Source organism: Chanos chanos, chromosome 3 (genome assembly GCF_902362185.1).
Source record: "Chanos chanos chromosome 3, fChaCha1.1, whole genome shotgun sequence".
NCBI lineage: Eukaryota > Metazoa > Chordata > Actinopteri > Gonorynchiformes > Chanidae > Chanos > Chanos chanos.
The window spans coordinates 30614768-30638738 of record NC_044497.1 but is presented as its reverse complement, the minus strand read 5'-3'; the positions used below and the strand labels follow the sequence as shown (position 1 = coordinate 30638738).

At 40.2% G+C, this 23971-nt stretch overlaps 1 protein-coding gene across 1 annotated transcript; it reads right to left on the bottom strand.

The window, feature by feature from the left end:
• Window positions 1-7306: 7306 nt before the first annotated feature.
• Window positions 7307-18718, bottom strand: LOC115806868 (anoctamin-7). Its single transcript, XM_075353549.1, is given in 26 exon segments — window positions 7307-7407; window positions 9106-9265; window positions 9521-9611; window positions 9973-10115; window positions 10205-10410; window positions 10780-10916; window positions 11829-11866; window positions 11868-11927; window positions 12111-12165; window positions 12532-12643; window positions 12982-13084; window positions 13240-13338; window positions 13461-13598; window positions 14101-14244; window positions 14429-14525; window positions 15191-15281; window positions 15449-15614; window positions 15895-16005; window positions 16145-16202; window positions 16315-16451; window positions 16660-16767; window positions 16909-17096; window positions 17247-17361; window positions 17944-18069; window positions 18258-18265; window positions 18694-18718. Coding segments are annotated over 26 exon segments (2817 nt in total).
• Window positions 18719-23971: the final 5253 nt, after the last annotated feature.

Genomic DNA, 23971 nt, shown 5'->3' with positions numbered 1-23971 from the left:
ATGTTAACGTGTGTAAGATTTTTTTGATCACTGGATTAAAGAAAGTCATTATCATGTCTAATGAAGCTACTTGAAAATGTATAAAGGCCATCAGAAATCTCAGCCGACATGTTCTGGAATGAATGTAGAACAATCAGATCTTTGATTTCAATCTGAATTTATGCCACAGTGTGCCAGTGACCTACTTTTGGCAATCCACTGATGAGCTTCTTATATGCACCGACTTTCAACTTCCTGTTTTTTTCTTTCTGCCTGTTCTGTTCATGAACCTAGCCAGCATTTTCCACCATTCCCTCTCTTTTATTATCTGGACAGGTAAAGACAAGCAACTCAAGGCTGCTTGTTTTGAAACGTGATCAGGTAGTGAACACACCTTGAAACTGACCATGCAACAGGGCCTTTGCATTCTTTGTTTTTCAAAGACCCTGAAATGTAAACATGAACTATTGACTGAATTTGTAGTTTTGTAAAAAAAAATAAATAGATAATCACACATTTTTTAGCTAATCCTATTATTATCCTATACGTTACACATATGTTGGAAGCATGCTTAAGATTTGTCTATAACATAATCTACCTAACTGCAGTTATTACCAGTAGTTTCAATTAAATGCATGAGAGAAATTACCAGTGTAATATATGAGTCTCCGAAATGACTGAGTAGGCCTAGAGGCTACAGTGCTAGACAGGTGTGCACGCAACAGAGCCAAGCAGAGGCCTTTTACACATACCTTTAGGGCTTGGTTTTTTGAGAACCCTTCTCAGAGTTCATATACAAACAGATATACTGGTGCTCACTCACAGCCACACACACAAATAAAACATAACTCCTGCTTGTACGGAGTAGGAGGAGTAACACTGTGTTAATGTATTGCTTTAATGTGAAGTTTCAATGAAACTGAAATGCACTCTGAGTATCATTAAAGATCGAAATAGGCTGGCAGGTCGTTTAACATTTGCAGCAGATTATGGGATTAACTCCATACCTTCAAAAGAAATCAAAGAAGGATTAAAATGTCCGGGACTTGTTGCAACCTCCAAGACCTTGTTGTACAGCCATAATGATTCATTTTCATATTGCATGCACATTTCTATAGGTTTTTACTGGAGATGGTATGCACTAAAGCTTTTGTCCTCTGTAAGCTTAGAGACAAGCAAGTTCATGGTCAACTACCCCCCCCCCACCACCACCACCACCACCACCACCCCCCACCCCCACCAGCACCACTACCTCCCCCAACAAAGACCTTTGACACATGTAGACACTTTCCACATTCCCCAAATAACTAGTCTCTTGTCATTCCACTAAAATTGCCCAGTAAGCTTGAGCAGGAGAAAAACAGAGAGCCTCGTCTGTCTTGGGTTCATGCAATAGAACAGGCTCTGTTTGTGTGGCTGGATCCTATCTCTGCTATTGGAGCCATAGACACACATACTCTCCTCCCCCTCCCCTAGGTGAGATCCCTGCACTCCATCTATTCATACCCCATCTCCCCTTTCCACATGTAGAATTAAACTTACAGCTATTCCATGAGTAGGGTATTTGCTGCACAAAATGTCAGTGCTGAGATGACGTGAGACGAAAACAGTCAATATTGAGATGATAAATCAGTGAACATTTTTACAAATTCCAAGGCTTTCTCTGTGGCAGAATGCGTAATATACTCTTTATGTTACTTTAGTGAAATCATGTTTGTGTTGCAGCTCATATAACCACTGTCATTGTTCTTCTGCTCAGTAGTGGCTCTCTTCAGAGAAGATAATAATACCTCTTGCGCTGACTGAGGAAAATCGTCTTTCAAAAGGCATAGATTAATTCCTCCTCCCTGCAAGGCCATGGTGGCCGAGGGTGGAGAGATAGTGGTGACAGAGATGTGAGGATGTTTCAAACAGGTTTAGGAGTAAAGGTTAGACGGGTGGGGTGCGGTGTCCTGGCTTGCTGTTTTGCAGTTCTGGTGCATGTAGGTGCAGATACAAGCCCTTTCTCCAGTGTATGATTGACAGGTGATGGGGCAGGTGTTCCACACACACTGAGGGGAAGGACGCCACGGTGGTGGTGGGGGGGGGGGTTGAGTCCATGATGAGTTGTAAATCAGACCGGAGTTTAAGCCAAGAGTCAGGATGTGGAAGGTAACTCAGATAAATTAGATCCCTGTCTCTAGAATTGCTGCTTCAAGACGGACAAATAGTTTTTGATGTAAACAAGTCTCACCTTTTCATTCCCTGTTTGCCAATCAATCATTTCTTAAGATGTCCACAATCACATTTCATTCAGGAACACAGAGTCTCTGCATTCCTCTGTGTTAGATGAGCAGACCAGAGAGTGAGTAAGTGAGCCTGTAATACCTCTTGCCTTCACTGAGTCATTTGCTCAGACTGGCACTGCTGGGCACCAGGAGAAGCTTGCAGCAAATTCTGATAGACATTCCTAGAGTCTAGCCACCCCCACTGTCTCTGCAATATTCATAAATGTTCAACAACACAAAATAAAGCAACAGCCCTGGAGGATTTCTCTTTTGTGCCAGGAAAAAAGCCCCTGAGTGTCGAAAGTTTACTTTGGTTACTAAGCGTTCAAAAGACGTATTGAGATCGGAGCCTATCTCAAATGTCTGCTTTTATCAGCATTGAGGAGATGTCATGTGTTATTTTAAATGATCCAAAGGAACGGGAGACTCATGGACAGTTTAACTGTTTTACTATGCATCCCGCCCGAGAGACGGCAAGGTACCTGATCGCATCCTGTTCTAAAGGCATTCACATTGGCTCTCTGACACAACTTCTCTGGTCATTGAGACACCTGTTAGCGTGCCAGAGAAATGACAAAGCAGTTTCACAGACAATAAGGAGTTAGCTGTGCAGGAGAATGCAGATGAATAAGGGGTTTTAGACTTTATCGAGATCTGATACTTCTTTGTTTCACAACTATGCTCAAATGGGCGTGTATACATGCCCCACAAAAATGAAGAGAAAATGAGCTTTTAGTCAGGTGTTGCTTTGGAGAGTCTAAGTACCACCGTTTCCATATCAGGTCATAATTCATGTAAAATCCACCCCTGAAAGTACTAACTCACTGACAGAAGAACAGAGAGGAACATAACGTGCTCCAGCCGACAGAAGTCCTAAAGAAGAGATCTCACACACAATGGTACTCAACTTAAAAATACACATACACTAACTGGCTTGAAGCAGAACACACTTTACAATAAGCAGAAAGTACAAAATGGATTAAGAGACACACAAATCTCAAAATGAATATCTGTCCAGAACGTGTTAATAAACAAAAAAGACAAACCACAAAGATACACTGTACCAAATGCACTAAACTAAGTGATGTTGATGAATGCATTCAGACAGATATTGAAAAGCGATAAGTATCGTTTAGGTTTGTTATTACATGTAGTCTGTGCAACAGATTTTAATTGAGGCTGTAAAAAAAAAAAAAAAAATATTTGTTGCCTCGGTTAACCAGACAATTAGATAAGTCTGAGGGTTTAGAAAAAAAACAAACATTTGATTTATGGTGCCACACCATGGGGGAAAATGCTTACAAAATTTCACTGATTTATAGGTGTCAAATCACAACATTTTTTAAAAACTGGTTTATTAGTTCATTTGAGGTGTATAGAGAAAACCTTATCTACACATACTCTCATACAAGCTACACTACACACTACACATACACAGTCTACACATACACAATACATGTAAAGCTATACACAAGCCTCATATCTGAACCAGTCACATAATTATTAAGAGCAGGGCAAACAGTAAATTCGTATACAGTCCTCAGCAGTTCAGCTCCTTACAGACATGTTTCAGACGTGCACTCACCTGCCCAACATGGCAGTAACACACACACAGTTACCTTTACAACTTTCAGCAGTATCTCAACACAACATTGACTTTCAGATAGCACTGAAATCTAGCGCACTCTCAAACATGGAAGAACACCAAGCGTTCAAACATACTATCACACAAAACATATTTGCAGCTCATTGTGTTGTGGGGATGCTGGACAGCAATGACTGTACTTGCTCTGCTTCCGCAGTTCAAAGGAAACATGACTGTAACCAAGTGTTTTTTAGACAAAGTGTTGATGATTTCTAGGCGAGACTATAAATGTGCAAATACAGTGTAAATGTGGAAGACAATGATTTTTCTGGATGCGTATAATCAGTCAGGTCAGTTGTTCTTTGAACTGCATAATTTAGTCTTAAAAACATTGACTGTAAATTTCAAAAACTAAGTATAAAGATCCGAAACCAAATTATTTGCCTCAACTCTGACCGATTTTCCACCACACTCAAAAATGAAACATTCAATTTAAAGTTTGAAAATTTCAGTATAATAAAAAATATTATTTCTCTGAATGTGTGGTTTTGGAATATCAGAATAAAAAGTACATACGCGCAATAGGTACTTAAATGAACATTAAACCATGAAGCACTTAGATACTTTCCTTACAATGAAAAATCTATGCATTTACAACAGCAACAAAATGTAATCTTTCTTCTTTCCACAAGCATTGGTGATACATTAACCAGCCAGACAGACGTAAAGACATAGATTACCGCATGTACAGATTGATAGAAATGCAGTACCTCATAGGTATCAGTGGGTTCTGGGCTGGACACAGGCCAATTGCAGTGTGTAAATCCAGACCACGCAAGTGTGTGGCTTAGGCACTGTGGTATCCATGACTGCCTTGTGTTCCTCCTGGTTTTCTCTTTTTTTTCCCCTCCTCTCCTGTCACCGCTGCAATGTTCCGCACACAGGATACTGACTCTGGAAACTAGTCAAGATGATCCTAGTCCCAACTCCTCCGTCTGATCTGTTCTGTTTCATATGAAGAAAGGCGTAAAACATAAAGAGAAAAAAAAAAAACAAATGCTGTCTGTTCTATCTACTTAAAATGCAGATCCCGCTTTCAGCTTTCTTCTCTTTGTGCATATTTCCCCCTCTCTCTTTCTCAGACGGCCCAGAGTGAGCGACATTTGTCCTCCATACTTGCACTGTCTCTTGCTTCCTTTCTCCAAGAGTTATTTATGGTTTTATTTCTAACACCTGCTAGCAGAGAGAGAAGAGAGAGAGAGAGAGAGAGAGAGAGAGAGAGCGCAGAGAGAGAGAGAGAGCTGAAAGCTTCCGTCTGGTTGTAAGGAGAATCTTTCCGGGCTAGGAGAGTGAGAGAGTTTGTGTGTGTGTGTGTGTGTGTGTGTCTGTGAGTATGTGTAAGTGTGTGTGTGTGTGTGAGTGTGTGTGTGTGCGTGCACGAGTATGAGTATGAGGGTCTGGATTCCTGTGTGTCAGCAGCAATGCTGTATATGTGGATAGCAGTCAGGCAGGTAGTAGGGGAGAGGGGTGGGAAACAGACGTCGTGTGAGCATTCACGCGTGCGTTTGAGTGTGTGCAAGTGTGTGTGTAATTAAATAAGTATCAGTTAGGAGAAAGCCAGTAGCTGAGAGAGCAGGCTTAAACTAAAAGTCACTCTCGCTCTCATTTACTCTTCCCTCCTTTCACTAGTTTCCAAATAATTAAACTCACAAACAAAGCAAGGAGGACCGAGAAGTATTATCTAAGAGTGATCTGAGCAGTCAGAAAATGGAAAGTCTTATCTAAGAGTGATCTGAGCAGTCAGAAAATGGAAAGTCCTGATTCTTGCTGAGCTTGCTTATTTGAACTAAAACATATCAATTTATGTCCATCTAAATAACAGTGGTTTGTTTTGACAGCCAAATTATGTTACTGACTGAGAAAAAAAGAGATCAAACATGTCTTGTAGATGATAAACTTCCCTTGATTTTTTTTGTCAGTCTATATATTCCACATCATTTAATGTAAGACTGTGCAGGGTTACTGAGCCTGTGTGGAAGCACATGGAGATAGTTATTAGTAGAGTGTGCAGGCTGCTGTCCACGTAGCATTTTTCTGCCTCTCAACATGTACTAACCCACTCTTCCTGCAGGCTCAACAGCACAGGAACGCACAGCAATCATAACAATCAAAAAATGAAGCTTTGGCAGAGAGAGAGAGTGAGAAAAAGAAAGAGAGAGAGAGAGAGAGAGAGAGAGAGAGAGAGAGAGAGAAAGAGAGAGAGAGAGAGAGTGTGTGTGGGAAAGAAGTCAAAATGCCTCAGGACATGAGGGTTTTTTTAAGGTGTGGCTGTTGAGGGAGGGAGAGAAATCATTATCAGAACACCTGTCCCCCCCCGACTTCTAATAAATCAGTAGTTTTATCCATATTTTTTCTCTTTTACATATATTATCTATCCACCACATCTTTTTTAAAAAAAAAAAAACAAAAAAAAACAAAGTCACGTTTCTTGAAGTAAAAGGATCCCACAAGACAGGTGATGGCGTACTTTTCTTACCTAAGATGGGGTCCCTTGTGTGATTGGATCTGCTGCAATTTGAGAGCGAGATCCAATGGGATTGCAGGGGGTGAAAAAACAGAGCGGGATTGGCTTGCTTTCGTGAAAGGGCAGTGTTAACAGGGGATTAAGGTTCCAGTGCTTTGCCAACAGGCATCTAGTCTGAGTTTTCCAACACAGAGGTTTAATGACTAAGTGTTGTCCTTGTTTCAGTCTACATTTAACAAACTTGTTCAAACACATTCTCATCTGTATCATTCCATATGATCATTAGCACCATTAGCCAGTGTTAAAAAGAAAAATACAGAAAGAGAAACAGAGCCTCACCCATAATCAAACAGTTCTCTGTCTTTCATAAAAGTATCTCTGGTAATTGCATTGGATTTGATTTTATTTTACAATGTAATTACACCAACAAGACAGGCTGTATATAAATGTCACACAAAGCATGAACATCTCCAAACACGTTTATGTAGGACATAAAGAGGTAATTCAGTAAGCAATCAGGATTCTGGTACATCCATCTTTTTTTGTTTGTTTGTTTGTTTGTCAGTTTCTTTTTTTCATAGTACAAATATATAGTGTGGCATTCCAGTAGAAAAGCTAGACACCCTGCATACATCTCATGTATCTAAATACATCTCTATTCATTCTGATGGGACAAAGTGGATGAAGATAACTGTAATTGTTAATTTGTGTTAAATAGTAACATCTCACGCATGAGCTAGAAGAAAATAGCCTTAAGTCAGAAGCACAGGTGAAGATATCATTTCGAAGTTTGGCATGAAAGTTGGCTGTAATACAAACTGCCCAAAGACACAGACACAGATACAGACACACATACACTCACTCACTCATTCACCAACTACCACTCACAGGTTAAGTCCAAGTGCAAATCTCTTCTCTGGAAGGTTACATTGCTAAGGTGATCTTCCTGAATCAGAGCTGAATCTGTCCAAGTCTAGGGCCTGGATATGCGCCCCCTGCTGGAGACACTTTACCCCTGCAGGGTCCCTTCACGTTGCCAGACGTGTTGCTTGCTTCAAGGCACATGAAGTGGGAGGACGAATTGTAGATGAGAAGACAGAAGAAAACAGCAAACAGGAGGCATCATTCAGATTACCAGAAAAGGGCTGATCGACTTTTTTACACATACGCAGAAAGTGTTAAGGCATCCTTTTACGTCATTCTCAGACTTTATTTTCTCACTATAGATCTATTTTTTCACATTCAGAAGTATCTCTGTTAAATTGCAATATACAGACTCTATGATCAGATAATCTTTTTTAAAATGAAACAACAAAATAAAGAGATTTGGCATACCTGTAGCATGACATCGAAAACCATAGCTCAACGATAGCTAAAACATTACTTCAGACCACAAACCTTAATCAATTTGACAATGCACAGAGTTTTAGTAGTTACATGTTAGTGTAGCGTTAAGTTTATATGGAGTCTGATCAAAATGGCTTTCTGTCTTCAAAATATGGACAGATAGGTTTAAGGCATTACCAATTTGATAAATATATTAGCTAGTCACTGCCAAAAATAGATGCAATATGAAGTGAATATTTTTCAACTACTTAAATTTCTCATAACAAGCACTTCTCACCATGAAGTGTCCGTGTGTATCATCATCATCAGTTCTGGGCCATGATATTTGGAAGGAGACTAAAAGTGCTGTTGGACTCACCTTTTCCTGAACACATCTTTTCTGCAACAGTCACTCAAGAAGGAGAGAAAGACTCAACACATACATACAATGGCATGGTCAGGACACGAGGACGTACACACCACACCACCACATCACAACACTAAACAATGCAACAGCCATGGATGGATGAGTCTAGAGATATCTCTTGCTAAACTATGCCTCAGTGAGACTGAAATTCAGACTGCTTTAGTAACCTAAGTGAGCATTTCAGGCTCAGGAAATGCCCTAGAAACCTCTAAAAGCACTGCTAAATATACACTTTCACCTCCACCACTGGGAGATGGGCTTTCCAAACAGATTTTTTTTTTTTTTTTAGAATGTAGGTTGAAATTACTTTGGATGTTTTTTTTTTAATCTGACTGTGAAGACATGAAGAGTACTTAAAGTAGAGCATGTGTAATTAACGGTCAAACAACTTAATCTGCTCTACTTCTGCTGTGAGTTTGAAATCCAGGCTTTTATTTTCCCAATGCAATATTCATGTGTGCTTCCACAGCAGTGGACAGGTAGACTAATAATCAATCATCTGAATAATTCAGAAAACTAATAGCAACATCTCTTGTTCTTTTAGGACTGAAGGGAACAGACATTGAGTGTATTGTGGTATGCTTTTGTAGCTGTTGAGGTAAGACTGCATTACCTCACTGGTCAAGCACAGCAAAGCTTGAAAATAGGGACTGATTTCACAACTTAAAACTCTTCTTGAGTCCTACCCTGATTTGAGTGACGTAGCTGGTGTCCTTTAGCCCTTATGACAGGCAGTTCACTTCTATGTGAGCATGTTGTGACTTACTGTCCTCAACAAAGTGCTGTGTATAAACTTCTCATTTCAGTCCGACCCCTCACTCTTCATATATCAGTGATTTGAACTGAGAAATGAAATGAACCTGTTAAGAGCTGCATGGGTATGTTCACTGGAGGGGGACGAGTTGTAGTTTATGGGCTCTTGGATATGTGTTGTTCTGAATCTGCTGGACTGGTCACAGGGAGTGTGCATGGTGTGAACGTCTTTGTGTCCACTGACCTGGGCTGTTGGCTGATCTGCGACTCACCAACAGAGCCTCTTGGTTATCAGCCAGTGCCTGCTTAGCCAGGTAGTGCTCTCGCTTAATCATCAGCTCCAGTGACTCAGGCACATCTGGAACCATCCAGTCAATCACTCGCAGGACAAAGAAAACGACATGCTGAAGTGACAAAACACACATATATGTAAAGCATTGCAGTAGCTTGTTCACAACCACTATCAACACAAAATTAAAAAAAGAAAAATTAAATGCAAAGGGTAAAATATTTTAAGAGATATCAGAGGAGAGGAGAAGAGAGGAGATGAGAGGGGAGGAGAGGAGAGGAGAGGAGAGGAGAGGAGAGGAGAGGAGATGTTTAATGTTCAACACAAAATGAATAGTAATCAAGGAAATCAGTAGAAAAAAGTAAGTAACCTCAAAAGCAATGATGAAACCCAGTCTAACTGCAAGAAGCTCCCAGTAAACTAAAGTGTAATTTCCATTCTCATCCCTGAAAGCTTTGTACCTGAAGAAAGACACAAGAAAAGCAAACCAGGTCACCATGATAACTGATCCCTTCCTTCAGCTCTCTGCCCTGTTGAGAAATCCAACACTGCCCTCTACTGGTCATTATTGAAGAATTACAGAAAACTGAACACCCCAATCCGACCAGTATGTCACTCATTATTCATCCAAATTTGAAAATAAAATGGACTCAAATCTGCAATTTTTATTTGTAGATGCACATAGAATGGCACTGTACGTTGTTTAATTGTTACAGAGGATTTAGAGAGATAAAACTGACACTGAACATTTAATTCATTTTTCTACACTGCACTGAATTTTTTGTGTGTGTCTACTCATTTGTACCCTGTTCATCAGTATACCTGCACGTTGCATGACTGGTGTCATTATAACTGGGCGGAGCATAAGCCAGGGTAAAGTTGACGTAACCATGGAGGTCGTTATCGAATTTGTACTGGTACAGCAGTCTCGGCAAGAAATCAGAGGTAAAAGCAATCAAGAAAGCCTGCAGAGGGGAAAAAAACACTGTCTAAAAGATCTGATATAAACATTCAGTGAGCAGACTGGGTGCTGGAGGTATGTGTGAGAACTCACGTTGACTATGACAGAAACGTGGGACAAGGCCTCCAGGATGGTGAACCAAACGCCAATGTTCTGGGCGCGCTCAGCGACCGGACGACGGTACTCACACACAAACTTATGGGCGTCCAGCCTGACCTCCGCCCAGTTGTTGAGAAGTGCAAAAAGCGGAGCCAGTGGGAAGGCAGCCACGAATATGGTGATGAAGCCAAACTGAAGCACTGTCAAAATGGGGTGAAGTAAGACATAAATCAATTACAGTCAAATTAAACTGTCATCATAAGCCATACACAGCCAAAACATACCATGTCACCTTAAAACTTTTGAAACATTCATAATATCTAAAAGCTCTCTAGTAAGAGGCACAACATTTACAATTACACATTCTAATGTGTTGGTTGTTCTGAAGTTCTTTTTCTATAATTGGTGAGCTATTTAAATATAACTGGTAACAAATTAAAAACACACACCGCATAACCAAATTTGTGACAAATAAGGGAGTTTTTTTCATGAAAGTGGAGATACCCAAAACGCTTTTGAAACCACTGAGTCAGTTCAGAAGAAAATGTAGAGCTCTGAGAACATCTCACCAATTTCCAAGTACTCCTCAAAGAGACCCTCGCACTCAATCAACTCATAATCCTGCTCCCAGCGCCGAGGCTCCTGGGAAGAACGGCCCTTCCTGACAGACGCCAGGGCCTTTTTCTGTCTCCAGGCCTTCACTTTGCTGTAGGCAGAGTTAGGAGTGGTAGACAGAGAGAGAGAGAGAGAGAGAGAGAGAGAGAGAGAGAGAGAGAGAGAGAGAGAGAGAGAGAGAGAGAGACAGAAAGCTTCAGCTGATGCAGATCAAGATGAGATTGGTCTTCAAACTAAAATAGAAGCTCCTCCATTTCAGCAATGGGCCTCCACTGAGCTTGATGTTGGTGATGCATTATTGAACAGCAAGTTAAAAGCATTCCTTTAACCCATCTTTCCTCTCAAACAGTCAGTGTGCTCAGTATGGGAAAAAAACCCTGCAGTACATTGAGCTCTTTGGAATGTTTATACTAGCATAAACGTATACTGACATACTCACGGTCCATGCACACACCTGTTATTATACGCGCGCGCACACACACACGCACACGCACACACACACACACACACACACACACACACACACACACACACTCCACCATATTGACGTATTTCTAACCTCAGCAAATAGCACAATCATCAGAGCTGACTAGCTGTCTGTGCCAAGGCTGCAGCACTGAGCCATAATGTAAGAGTTCAAATTCAAGCCTCCTCATGGTGCTGACTCTGAGATCTCATCCTCAATAAAGATTATGTGCTAGTCTCATTCAGAGATTAGTCATGATGCATTTCAACAATCCACAGTATGCTACTTTATCATCAGAGATGGGGTTGTTCTACATTAATATGGCCATCAAGACAAATATAGCTCAACAAATGTCAGGGAGACTCGTTAGTGGTCTGGTTCTGACTGCTCAGAGTTTCACTATGGTGTTTTTTTTAACTGGCAAAGCAGAAAACAATGTGGTCTTTGAAGAACAGAGGAAAAGTCAGCACCGTGAATATAAAGGGCAGCAGGTTCTGTATGATGGGCAAGTTATAAGGGAGTTATAAAGGAACCTACGGGATGACAAACTCCTGAATGTTGTTGATGAGCTGCTTTTCCAACCATGATGATAAAGAGCTGCTCAGCCAGTTCGATGAGACAGCCACCTGGACCACACTGCAACACACACAGACGAGACACAGATGACCACACAACAGCCACTCAGGTCAAAACTATATAATATGAAAGATACAGATATTAATGTTGAAACAGCCCATAAGGATTTGATGACACACTTGTAACTGATTTGTAAGATATGACAACGGTATGTAGTTTATTAATTTTAAGGAAAGAGCTCACATCCTCATTCCTCATCCCAAACAAAGTGCCATAGTGACCTGGATAGCCGACAAATCTAAAGAGAGAGAAAGGGAGAGAAAGAGAGAGAGAGAGAGGGAGAGCAAGGGAGAGAGAGAGAGAGAGAGACAGAGAGAGAGAGAGACAGAGAGAGAAAGAGAGAGAGAGGGAGAGAGAGAGAGAGAGAGAGAGAGAGAGAGAGAATGTGAGGAGAAACCATAAAGGAAATATCAATATCCATTTGCAGTTAATGGATGTGTGTGATAATGGAACGACAGCCACTTCCATTCACAGTAAAATAAAGTCCTCAGCTATTACTGCTCCCTTTTCTCTCTTGTATGATATTGAGTCCCCATAATATCTGTCATATATCCCTGGAAACTGAAGTTATATTGGTGAGTAAGAAGGGTCTGTTCTTCATTACCTTCCCTTGAAGAAGGCCACATAGAAAGGTGCGGAGTAGAAGTTGACAAACTGGAAAATGAACACCTTAAAAGTGAAAGCATCTTCATACTGAGTCTGGGTCCTGTGCATCTCTGCAAAGAATTGACAGCATTCCAAATGATTTTCATTAAAACAAAAGCAAATATAGACTAGAGGACAAAAGCAGCAATAAGAGTCTACTGGGAGTGTGAGAAGCATTATAGAAAGGTCTAGTTTTATTGGCCTCAAAGCATAGAGAAGGCTTTTGAACTGGTAATCATGTATTGATTTTCATTCTCAATTGGGAAGGTAGGGTCATTTCTCTTAAGCCCTGGTAAATGAACACAGAAGACAGATTTGGACCTGAAGAAGCTGAATGCCCTGTCAGTGTACGTATTGAACACTCCATGTTGTTTTATGGGATCTGGGAGCAAGGGAACAGAATGCTTACCCCATTTTGTCAACTGTTCTGCCAAAGCCGTGTAGACCTGCCCCATCAGCAGGATGAGAGCCAGATTCACCATGCTGCTGGAGATGTTGGCAATATTCCCGGCCTGAAAATTACACATACACACGCATAGACACAAACACAGGTGTGTACACATACACACACACACACACACACTTAAGTATGTTCTAAAGGTAGTCCTAAGAAGATTAAGGTCAAACTGCAGTCCAGTGACTTTCTGATTGATTGCAAACACTGTACCTGAGTGCGCAGTACGGAACTCCCAGTCCTGTACATCATCACACTCACAATGCTACGGTAAATGATGACTGTGACCAGGAAGATCATCACCACACACAGCTGAGGAGGGAGAAGAGAGTATGCAGTGAGTCAGATCACACACGTTTCCTGACCACTGTGTCCCTCTGCTACAGTAATGCTCATCAGACATTCACCATTCAGACTAAGCCTGTTGCTCTCACCATTATAACAATGACCATGGATCCAGTGAGCATGCGAGACAGTCTGGCTTTCTCAGGGAAGTATGGCTCCTTGACTCCTGTCACTGGGTTTTCCTCCATAGCAGGAGCCATGGCTGCAAATTCAGGCCGGGGAGGCTCCTATGAGAGGAGAGACACTACTTTTATTCCATTACAAAGGGATATTCATTCATTCATTCGTTCATTCATTCACTCATTCATTCATTCATTTTCTAAGGCCGCTTATCCTAATTAGGGTCACGGGTGGTGCTGGAGCCTATCCCATCTCTCATTAGGCAGAAGGCAGGGAAACACCCTGGACAGGTCACCAGTCCAAAAGAGATGTCTGTTAAAACAGTTGTTTGCCTTAAAACATATGTTTCCCTTAAACACCACTTAGCAGCTAAGTAGCAGGGGAATCAAAATAATAGTCAATATTATAGCATTTAAATACAGTTTAAAATGAAGATATGGTTATACTAAGACACTGAGATACAGTACTTATAGCTTTAGAATCTTTACTGCTTTTTTTTTTTATTTTTTTTTTTTAATATTGTGTGACTCTGTTATGGGTATGGCAAAAAAGACCATAAAAGACCATAAAGCCTTCAGCATTGTAAATCTCAGAGATCTTATATCAGACCTCCTCCTCATGGAAATCCATGCAGTCCCAGTGATGAGCCAAAGTGGCGTTCTTGCGTTTCCAGTATTCCAGGAATGTCACCGCCCAGAAGGACATGAACACGCTGAAGAAAACTGTTCCGGGGTGGTCAAATAGGTACCCCATCTAAGCAGAGGACGAAGACAATGGTTACTCACAAAACACAGAACGGTTCTACTGCTACTAATATTAAAACACCCCTACCACTCGTTAATGAAGTTCAAAAAGATTTTAAAATACAATGCTTTTTTTCAAAACAAAAGTTACAGAGCATCTTGAGAGAATGTTCTAGAACTGAGTGGTAACTTACCTTGGCCATGGGACAAATGTCTGACATGTTCCAGGGCTTACAGGTCTCACACAGTGGACACATTAGATAGTGCCCCCCACTTTCGCAGATCTCCATCCTAAACACAGATACATATACTTAAACCAATCAAAACAAACAAACTTCATAAGCCATATCAAGTGTCTACATTAAATTACAGTGTATTTATCTTTTTTATAATAACTTATATTTGCAGATATACAGTATAATAAGCTTTATAAGTATGTTGCTGTAGTTTGTACAGTGCATGTTCGAGCCCTTGGTTTTCAGCAGACATTCATACATTTAATTGAAATAATAAACCAAGCTGTTCTGAAAATGACAGAAGCACTACACTGCTTGGGGAGAAATGCTTCAGTTTTATGCAAAGATCAATAACACTACAACATTGAACATATGAGTAACTGCATCAGTGACCATGCACAGACCAGGGATTATGTAGTTTTCATTATCTGGATCTTCATGGCTTTACACTCATAAGACCCTGCTTCCAATCTGTGTGGTGCAATAAATACACAACAAATAACTGGCTAAGACCTAATCTACTGAGTTGGCTTGGTCAACAGTTGCCATGGAAACATACAAAGGACGGGGGATGATTTTTCAAGAGATTGTTTTTTTTTACACAGTGGCAGGGGAGAACAATAAATCTGTAGATAAAGTATCTCTCTCTGTGTTCAGCACAATGCTGAAAGGGAGTATAAGTAATATTGTTGAAATATGTGTTGAGTAAGCTGAACTTACGCTGGGGTGTTGGATCCCATTGTCATAACTCCTGACACAAAAACGAAAGTCCCCATCAGTGCTGCTGGGAGAAGCCAAGCTGTATAGAACCCTGAAAAGGCGTTACAAAGAGATATGTAACACAACAGAGAGTAGAAAAGGTGATGAAAAAATTCTAAGGCCTAATCTATGATGTAGTATTGCTTCACCAAGTCTGTGTTTATGCTGAGCTCCTTAATGTATTTTCCCTGAAAACAAAAAACAACATCATTCACTCACCCAACCAGGCAAAGTAGAGAGCAATCTTCTCTCCAAAATACTCGCGGATGTGGTCAAGTGGTTGGTATTTGTACCATTTTGACCAACTGGCCCAGTACTGGAACAGAACCTGTCTCTGGTTCAGTTGATCAGGCTGAATCTCATACTGTGGTAGTTCAAAGGGGCCCTAATGGAGAGACATAATAAACTTATTCATCTCCATTGCACAGATGTGTGCAGCGTTTAAAATTTCAGATTACCAAACAAGTCTTTTATATGACGATGTGTCACATTGAACTACCTTCATAGGTCCATATGATTCAGTGCCTGCCCTTTAGATGCTATCAAAAAAATTTGTAATAAAACCTTTCATTTTCTTCTACTGTTTCTTTCCATTCATTTCATCAATAACATAAGTTGTGGCCATGCAGGTGATGAGGGGCAAGATCCTTGGACTGGTTCCTGACCTCGTGAAGGGGGAACGCTGCCGTGAAGGCCCTTTCGCTCAGCAGCCGAGCCACTCCAACCTCTGCCCGTTTCCGCTTGCCATACACTGTCCTAGCCAAAATTTCATAGACCTGCAGAGAACAGCTGATTTCAAATCTCAAAACACCTCCATCAGATGCAACCAATACACACGCACGATTGCAACATAAATGAGAATGAAAACAAAGAAAGGACTGAAAATATGAATGAAAAGAAAAGAAATTGACTCACTATGCGGTGTCTCTGTGTGCTAGTAAAATAATTCTCATGGTCTTCATAGCCCAGGAATCTACCAAAAGGGAACATAAGGAAGCATATCAAATGATACTTTGTACATAAAACATCAATTTATGTAACTATTAACACATTAACATTCATTGATTACAAGAGGAAGACCTCACCTCTCCATCTTGGATTTGCGAAAGGCACATGTGTAGTAGTCCACAGGCCTATTGGGCACTGAATCAAGCATAATATTTGGCACACAGAATTTTCGGAGGATCCGTGCCGATGTGTTAAAGTCGGGATTTGGCTGAGCCTGAGAATATATTAAAAGAAAAACACACATATTTTTTCACATTACATTATTTTATGGAGTCGTCATTACTGTTCAATATTAATTGCCACTGTATCTCTCAGCTTTCCCCGGAAGAGTGTATGTTGGAGAGTTGTAAAACTGCTTAGTGATAATAGAATAATAAAAGATTGGACATCCATAAAACTGAAGAGAATGGAGTTATTACAACCTGCAGCGGAGCCCTCAAACAGAGTTCCTCAGCATAGTAAACCAACACATCCCAGGGAGCGCTCAATTTCAAATAATGTACGCTTTTCTTTGCACTGGCTGACTCCTCCTTAAAATAAAAAGTGGAAAAAATACAAGGGAAAAAATCACAAAAAAACATAGCAAAAAACCCATGGGCTGATAACAATTTCAGGGAGGAGCATAAGAGGCCCGTTGTACTTATGAAGGAGACGTTTTATGAAAATGGTACCTTTTCCATGAGCAGGCCAGCAACCTGCAGGTTGTGGATGAATTTATCCCTCCATCTTGCCAGCTGGGCTTTCCGTCTCTCTGACCTCCCTTCCGCCTGAGCCGCTTGCTCTCCTGCCCCCTCCCCATGCTCCTTCCCTCGTGCACGTTGTTTTCTGCGGCACTTCACCTCCCACACCAGGACAAAGTCTGAAACAGGATCAGCCAATGTAACACAACAGAACAAATTTGTCAGAAATCATGCAAATGCTGATCTCCTGAGGTATTACAGCGATGGGTTGTTTGTAATATGGAGCCTTTTAAAAGTTTCAGTGTTTCAGTGAATAGTTCTGTGGTCACCTATTTTGGTTTTGCCATCTCTGAAGTAATTGCCACGGGGGTGTGCAGTCTGACTAGACATCTCATCACAGTGAATATAGATTGGATCATCATCATCATCAGCTGCATTGTTAAACTGGAAACAGATAAACATAGATACATAAACTGGGATTAAACCAGGACTGCATAATTGGTAGGAGATTAAGATTGTTTACATGCCTGTTTGGTAACAAAAGTGAAGCAAATAGAACTGATAGAAAATGAAGTTTGCTGGCCCAAATCAAATATGCTTACGTCTCATTAGATTAGGTGACTGAATTATCCAAGTGAAGGTAGAGATTTCATACTAGATTAGATTAGGAAAACAATCAGTGGTGTCAGATGATCAGATAAGTGTGGTGTTCAGACTGCTGGAGTGAAATTTAATGAACTGTGATTTGTGCTGTCTGAGGTGATTAGACAGCAGAGGAGGCTGAATTGCTCCACAAAGATTTCAGTGACTGCAGTTTAGATAATAGGGGAGAAAATAACGATAATTCAGGGACAAAAAATAAAAAAAACGTAAAAAGAACACTGATCTTGGGTACCACAGATATATCTTACCAAAAACAAAAAAGCCAAATGTAAATGAATGAAACAAGGTATTATTTCATACAATTCATGGAATAGTTCTAGCACCGATATGGCATAAAATATCAATGGTTTGAACTGCACTCACATATCTGGGAGGAATGAATCCCCCATTCTGCAGGCTCCCATAACATTCAGCAGAGTGGCGCTCCTCGGTATAGTCCAGATTCAAAAGAACGTCTCTGTCCATCAGAAACTCTGAGTTCCTCTTTCTCTTCAATTCAAACAGCAGTCAGTCAGTCTGGGCCCCCGCTGAGAGAACAGGGGAGACTGCACATGTACACACACATACACTGTAACTATATTCATGTGCGCATACAGTCATATAGTCCATCAGAGGCAATCACAACAAGAGCTCTCAATAAAATATGCACAGATATTAAAGATGAAAAAATGGTGTACCACGATCCCTTAAAAGACAAAATGAAAAAGGGGGAGATTAGAAAGCTTCCAGTACCTCAGTAGAAAGGGGCAGGGAAAGAGAAAGATGAGGGTATGGGTCTGCAGTAGGTTCTGCTTCTGTTTCTTCCTCTGTCGCTCCCTATCTCTCTCTCTCTCCCTCTCTCTCTCCCTCTCTCTCTCTCTCTCTCTCCCTCTCTCTTTCTCTCTCTCTCTCTCTCTCTCATTCACTGCATCCCACTATCTCTCTAGCACTCCACAGGGAGAAAGAATAGCAATGTAGGCTACCATAATTCTCATAGAAGTGGAGCCCCTCACTTTGTTTCATTAACAGAGAAACACACACATATTCATATACAAACATCCAGTCAGAAAGGTAAGAGAAAAATATGAGACAAAAAAGAGATACAGACATAATCAGAGAAATATGGGATCATACCCTCTCTAAATACAGTGGTCTCCATGTTTACACTTATATTAAACTATGTATTAATTGTGTGTTATTTGCATAGTAGGTGCACTCAAGGGTGATTGATATGTTACGGTAACACCACTATTCACTTTCAGTCTAAACGTGACACATACATGCTTTACAGAAGTAAATGAAGAATTATCCACCATTTATAAGTCATATAACTGACCACAGACTTGTATACATATTTAGTAAAATGTAGTATATTATTGTATTGCATTATCCTCACAGAACAATAAAATGTAAAAGCAAATAGTCTTGTGAGTTGTGTGAATATGCATAAACATTATAAATGCAAAGCATTGTGTGATGCAGTGAACACACTGCATTATGAATAAGCATGACTATACATGCCACAGCTTAGAGTGGTGTAATAGAAGATTCTGCTAAAGTGAAAAAAAAAGCCTTTTTTTGTGGTAGGCTGCATTTCCATGCCACCAGCCTACGCTCATAGAAACTAGTTGGTACAAAACCAGAGCAAACATCGCTAACATTTCTCACATAATTCAAATGTCAGAGATACAGTGTGCCAAAAATACTCTGAATGAAATGATCTGAAACCTTTTCACTTTCAGGTTCCATGTGTTCTTTAATTTCACTAGTCCCCCCAGGCACCATCTCTCTCCCTCTCCCTCTCTCTCTCTCTCTCTCTCTCTCTCTCTCTCTCGCTCTCTCTCTCTCTCTCTCTCTCTCTCTCTCTTTTTCTCTGCATTGCTGCAGTAACATCAGGGGGTATGTGTGAAATATTAACGGTGCATGGCCAGAGAGAGACTGGGGAGAGAGAGACTGGGGGGGGGGGGGGGGGGGGGGGCATAATATAAAAAAAACAGGATTTGCAGGCTGAGTAGTGAGGATGAAAAAAGGGGGAGGAGCTTTGAGCACTGTCATCAGACGATGTGATTTATGACTGGAAGTGATGGAAGTGACTGCCTTTGCAGTAAACAACTAAAACATTTGAAACAATTACGAAAAAGAGTGACATGAGTTAAACGATGAGGAAAGCATCGCTAGCATTAGCATGAGGAAATGTCATTTGAAAAAATGAGAGAAACATTTCTTCTGGGCAATGTTTGGAACAGTTCCAAAGAGAACTAAAAATTACACTGTGTCACAGCATTTCTGGCACTTGGCCAGAATGCAACAAGCTTTAAAAACACCCTACCTGTGAAAACAAGTTATTCTATCAGAAGAATCAAGGTTGAGTGTACTCTCCTCGGTCAAAATGGAGTCAGAGCAGTGGACTGAAGACAGCATAAAATGTTTTATTTGTCTAAACTATCTCACAGATCCTACAACCTTACCATGTGGGCACAACTTCTGTATGAACTGCATTGAAGGCAGCTGGGATATGGAGATTTATTCTGCTACTTACAGCTGTCCTCAGTGTAAAAGGACTATGAGGACCAGACCAGAGCTTACGAGGAATTCCATGCTGGCTGTGATGGTTAATAAGCTGAAGGGGACAAGTGAACACCAGACTGGATCTAATGTCAAGAGAGTTAAAACCTTCCTGGAGTCTCATGGTTCAGTTTATCCTAAACCACAGCTGAGGCAAAAATTATTGAAAGCTACTGGAAATCCACAGGATCTTATTTGTCCCCTTCATGAAAAAACATTGGGACTGTATTGCAGAGATGACAAAGAATGTATCTGTGAAATCTGTAAGTACAATGAACACAGAGGACATGAAACTGTTTTAGTCAATGAAGAGAGGGACATTAAACAGGTAAGACATACTGTATATAAGAAAGACACGAACAGAGTGCCCAGTAATAACAGTCTTCGCACTACATTCAATTTTTAACCATAAGAGAAATGCCAAAATGCACATGTACTAATTTGAAGGAATTTGTCGGTAGAAAGTATCAGTTTTTGTTTTCAATTGGGACAACAGGATCAGAAAAGAAATAGTCTGGCCAGTTCATCTGTAGCTCATTAATGTCAAATGTAAAAACTTTAACAATTTCCATGAGGGATTTCCCATACTGATTCAACATTAATATTCCAGGTTGTGATTGAGGATATCCAGAGGGAAAACACAACCAGACTCCAGGAGCAAGATAAACATCTGCAGAAATTAAAGGATACTCGGGAATCCTTCCAAGTGAGTAATAAGCAAATAACACAGTGTAAATGTATACTATGCAACTCAGACTGTCTTCTTGTGAATAAATCGGATATAGCTTTGATTAATGAGACTGTTACTTTTAACAAGATCTGTATTTACTCACTTCTCACTTTTTTTTTTTACTCATTACTCACTTTTTGTATTATATTCTTGCAGTTACATTCTTTTCCTTACATTTTACATTTCTGCAATTTATACATTATATTTTGCTTCTCAGTCCCCTACTTTTGTCTACTTTTTTTTTTTTACTAGATGTTGCTTTGGATTTTTTTTTAACTAAATCTGAATTTGTCTTAAGGTGTGAAAGTGCAGGAGTAGTAATAGTAATAGTAGTAGTATTTCAAGATAATCTCTCAGAGATCTAGATGAATTACATTTAAACAACTAATGTTACATCAATAATCCAATATTTTATCGGACAGAGGTCTGCAGAGAGTGCAGTGAAGGACACTGATAAGATCCTGAATGACCTGACAAAGTCGATTGAAAAGATGGGAAGAAAGATGAAAGAGAACATCAGAGGGAAAGAGAGAACCTTGGTGAGTCAGTTGGAGAGTGAGGAGCAGAAAGTAGAGCAGCGGATTTCTACTCTTAGGAAAAAGGACAAAGATCTCATGGCTCTCTCAAATGAGCAGGAGAACATTCTCTTCCTCCAGGTAAGAAAATCATTAAAATCACTGTAGGAACTAGAGCCTCTACCTCAAAAAAGAAACCTAGGCAAAATATTTAACAATTCAGTATTAGTCAGTTTAGTCACTGGACTGAATCCCTTTGCTTACTCTTTTCACAAAGAAACTGGTGTTTCAGATTCTACCAACAAAGGACCTGGTGATCAGTTAAAGTGACCATTTAATGCCATTTAATCATTTTAATCATAGAAACTTCTCTGTGTCGATCCACGTGTTGGAGCATGGGAAGAACAGATTAGTGGGATGTTTGAGAAATGGGGCTGGAAACCTAAAATTTGAAAACGAAGACCAAGTCTGACTGAACTTCTTTCTCATTTTAGAAATGGCAGTCCATCACCAGTGTAAAGGATGACCAACCACCATCCACAACCATTATAGCTATTGCTGAAAGTTTTTCCTTTGACACTCTGTTAAAGGCTGCAACTGATATAAAAGACTTGCTAGAAAACATGAATGGATTTGGATCAGTGGATCAATGGGACAAGGGCACAGCAAATGCTCCAAACGCACCAGGTAAAGCTAAGCATCTTGACTAATAAGGACAGAGAGCATGGGGGTGCTCCCTAGGTTTACTGACACACTATGATGACTTTTTCAGGAGGAAATATCATACAACGAGAAATGCAGAAGCAGCCTCCACATCAAAAACGTAAACCTTTTCTTTCATTTGTATAAATAGCAAAGAATTTAGACCTGAGAAAATGTTACACAAAAATTTTATGTCTGAATGTCTTTTACTGTGTCTCTTAAAGTGCATCGAACTGTCTCTGAATGTCCTCCGGTTAGACCCAAAGTGGAGATCAGTATGTATTTCATTTTTGTGATTCATTAAAGTTTTCCAGTATGTTCATCCAGTGAGCCATGACACTTAGCTGGAAATTCATAAACATTTAGCTCATCTATTTTCAGGAAGGGTTGACAGACCTGACAAACCGCTGACAAGAGCTGACTTCCTGAAATGTGAGTAGTCCTGGGGCAAAACATTTCTGTCATACAAATGGCTTATTTTAAAGTTTGTTTCACAAAAAACATTCACTGCTTGGTGGTTTAGGTGAAGTGTATTGAAAAGGAAAATTCTTAGATTTTAGCATGTCAGAGGTGCGTCTGGTAGCCATTGTGATGTGGTATAAAGGTAAGGTATTTTACGGGTAAATGGGGGGAAAAAAAGATCACAAATTGTATTAGAATTTCCTGATTCAATAAAAATGTTTTCAGAAACACCAGGCATTATAAGAAGGCACCTGGCTTTTTTCAAAATGTGACCCTAACCATTACTGGTCTTCACCTGGAACTGAAGAAAATTAGAACTTGCTTTTACCTTACAGTTACCACGTGTTTTTCCCTCCAACAGATGCATGTCCACTGTCACTGGACCCAGAGACAGCACATTCTAATCTGCACTTCTCTGATGAAAACCGAAAAGTAAAATGTCAACCCAAAATGGCAAAGAAATATAAAAATGTTCGACAAAGATTTGACAAGTGGGAGCAGGTGCTGTGCCGTGAGGGGCTCAGAGGAAGCCGTTGTTACTGGGAGGTTGAGTGGACTGGAAGGAGTGTGTATATTGGGATGGCACTAGAGAGCATCTGCAGGAAAGGTAACGGATTCGAAAGTGGACTAGGGTTTAATCCCAAATCATGGAGTCTGCACTGCTGTGATTCCAAGCATGTGGGCATGGCACAACAATGTGGAAACTAAAATTGCTGTTCAGGTCTGGTCTCCAAGAATAGGTGTGTGTTTGGACAGTTGTGCTGGTACTTTGTCATTCTACAGTGTTTCAGGAGAGATTAGCTGGCTCTACACATTCGACATGGAAAGCTTCTCAGAGCCCATCTATCCTGCTTTTCGAATTACCGAGGGGTCATCTATAAAGCTTTGCATGATGTAGAATAGCTGCCTTTTGTCAATACTGGAACAAGTGATTTTTAAATAAGACACATTTCATTTAATGATCTTACTGTTTTAGTGAACAATGTTTACCGTTTCTTATCAAATAGTGAAGGACTGAGTAACAGAAGAAAAACAGTTCAACTTTGTTAATAAATCCTAACATGTACAAAAGCAGCAATGAATAGGCAGCACAGTGAACCTGTCCCGGGTGTTTCCCCCGCCTTTCGCCCAGTGAGTGCTGGGATAGGCTCCAGCACCCCCTGCCACCCTAATTAGGATAAGCGGCTTAGAAAATGAATGAATGGCAGAGATCTAAATTTATTACATAAACAGTGAGGAATCTATCCTTAGCTTGGACAGAGGAGGAAGATCAACTGGTGTAAATGACATTAATAATTAGAAAAGAACTACCATTTTAATGTTTGATATTTACAATATGTATAAAATATGGATTTTAACACCATAACACAATGGATATTAAGAAATTTTACATTGTATTATGGTTTTAAGTTGTCACACTCACTTAGGGGGCATTTAC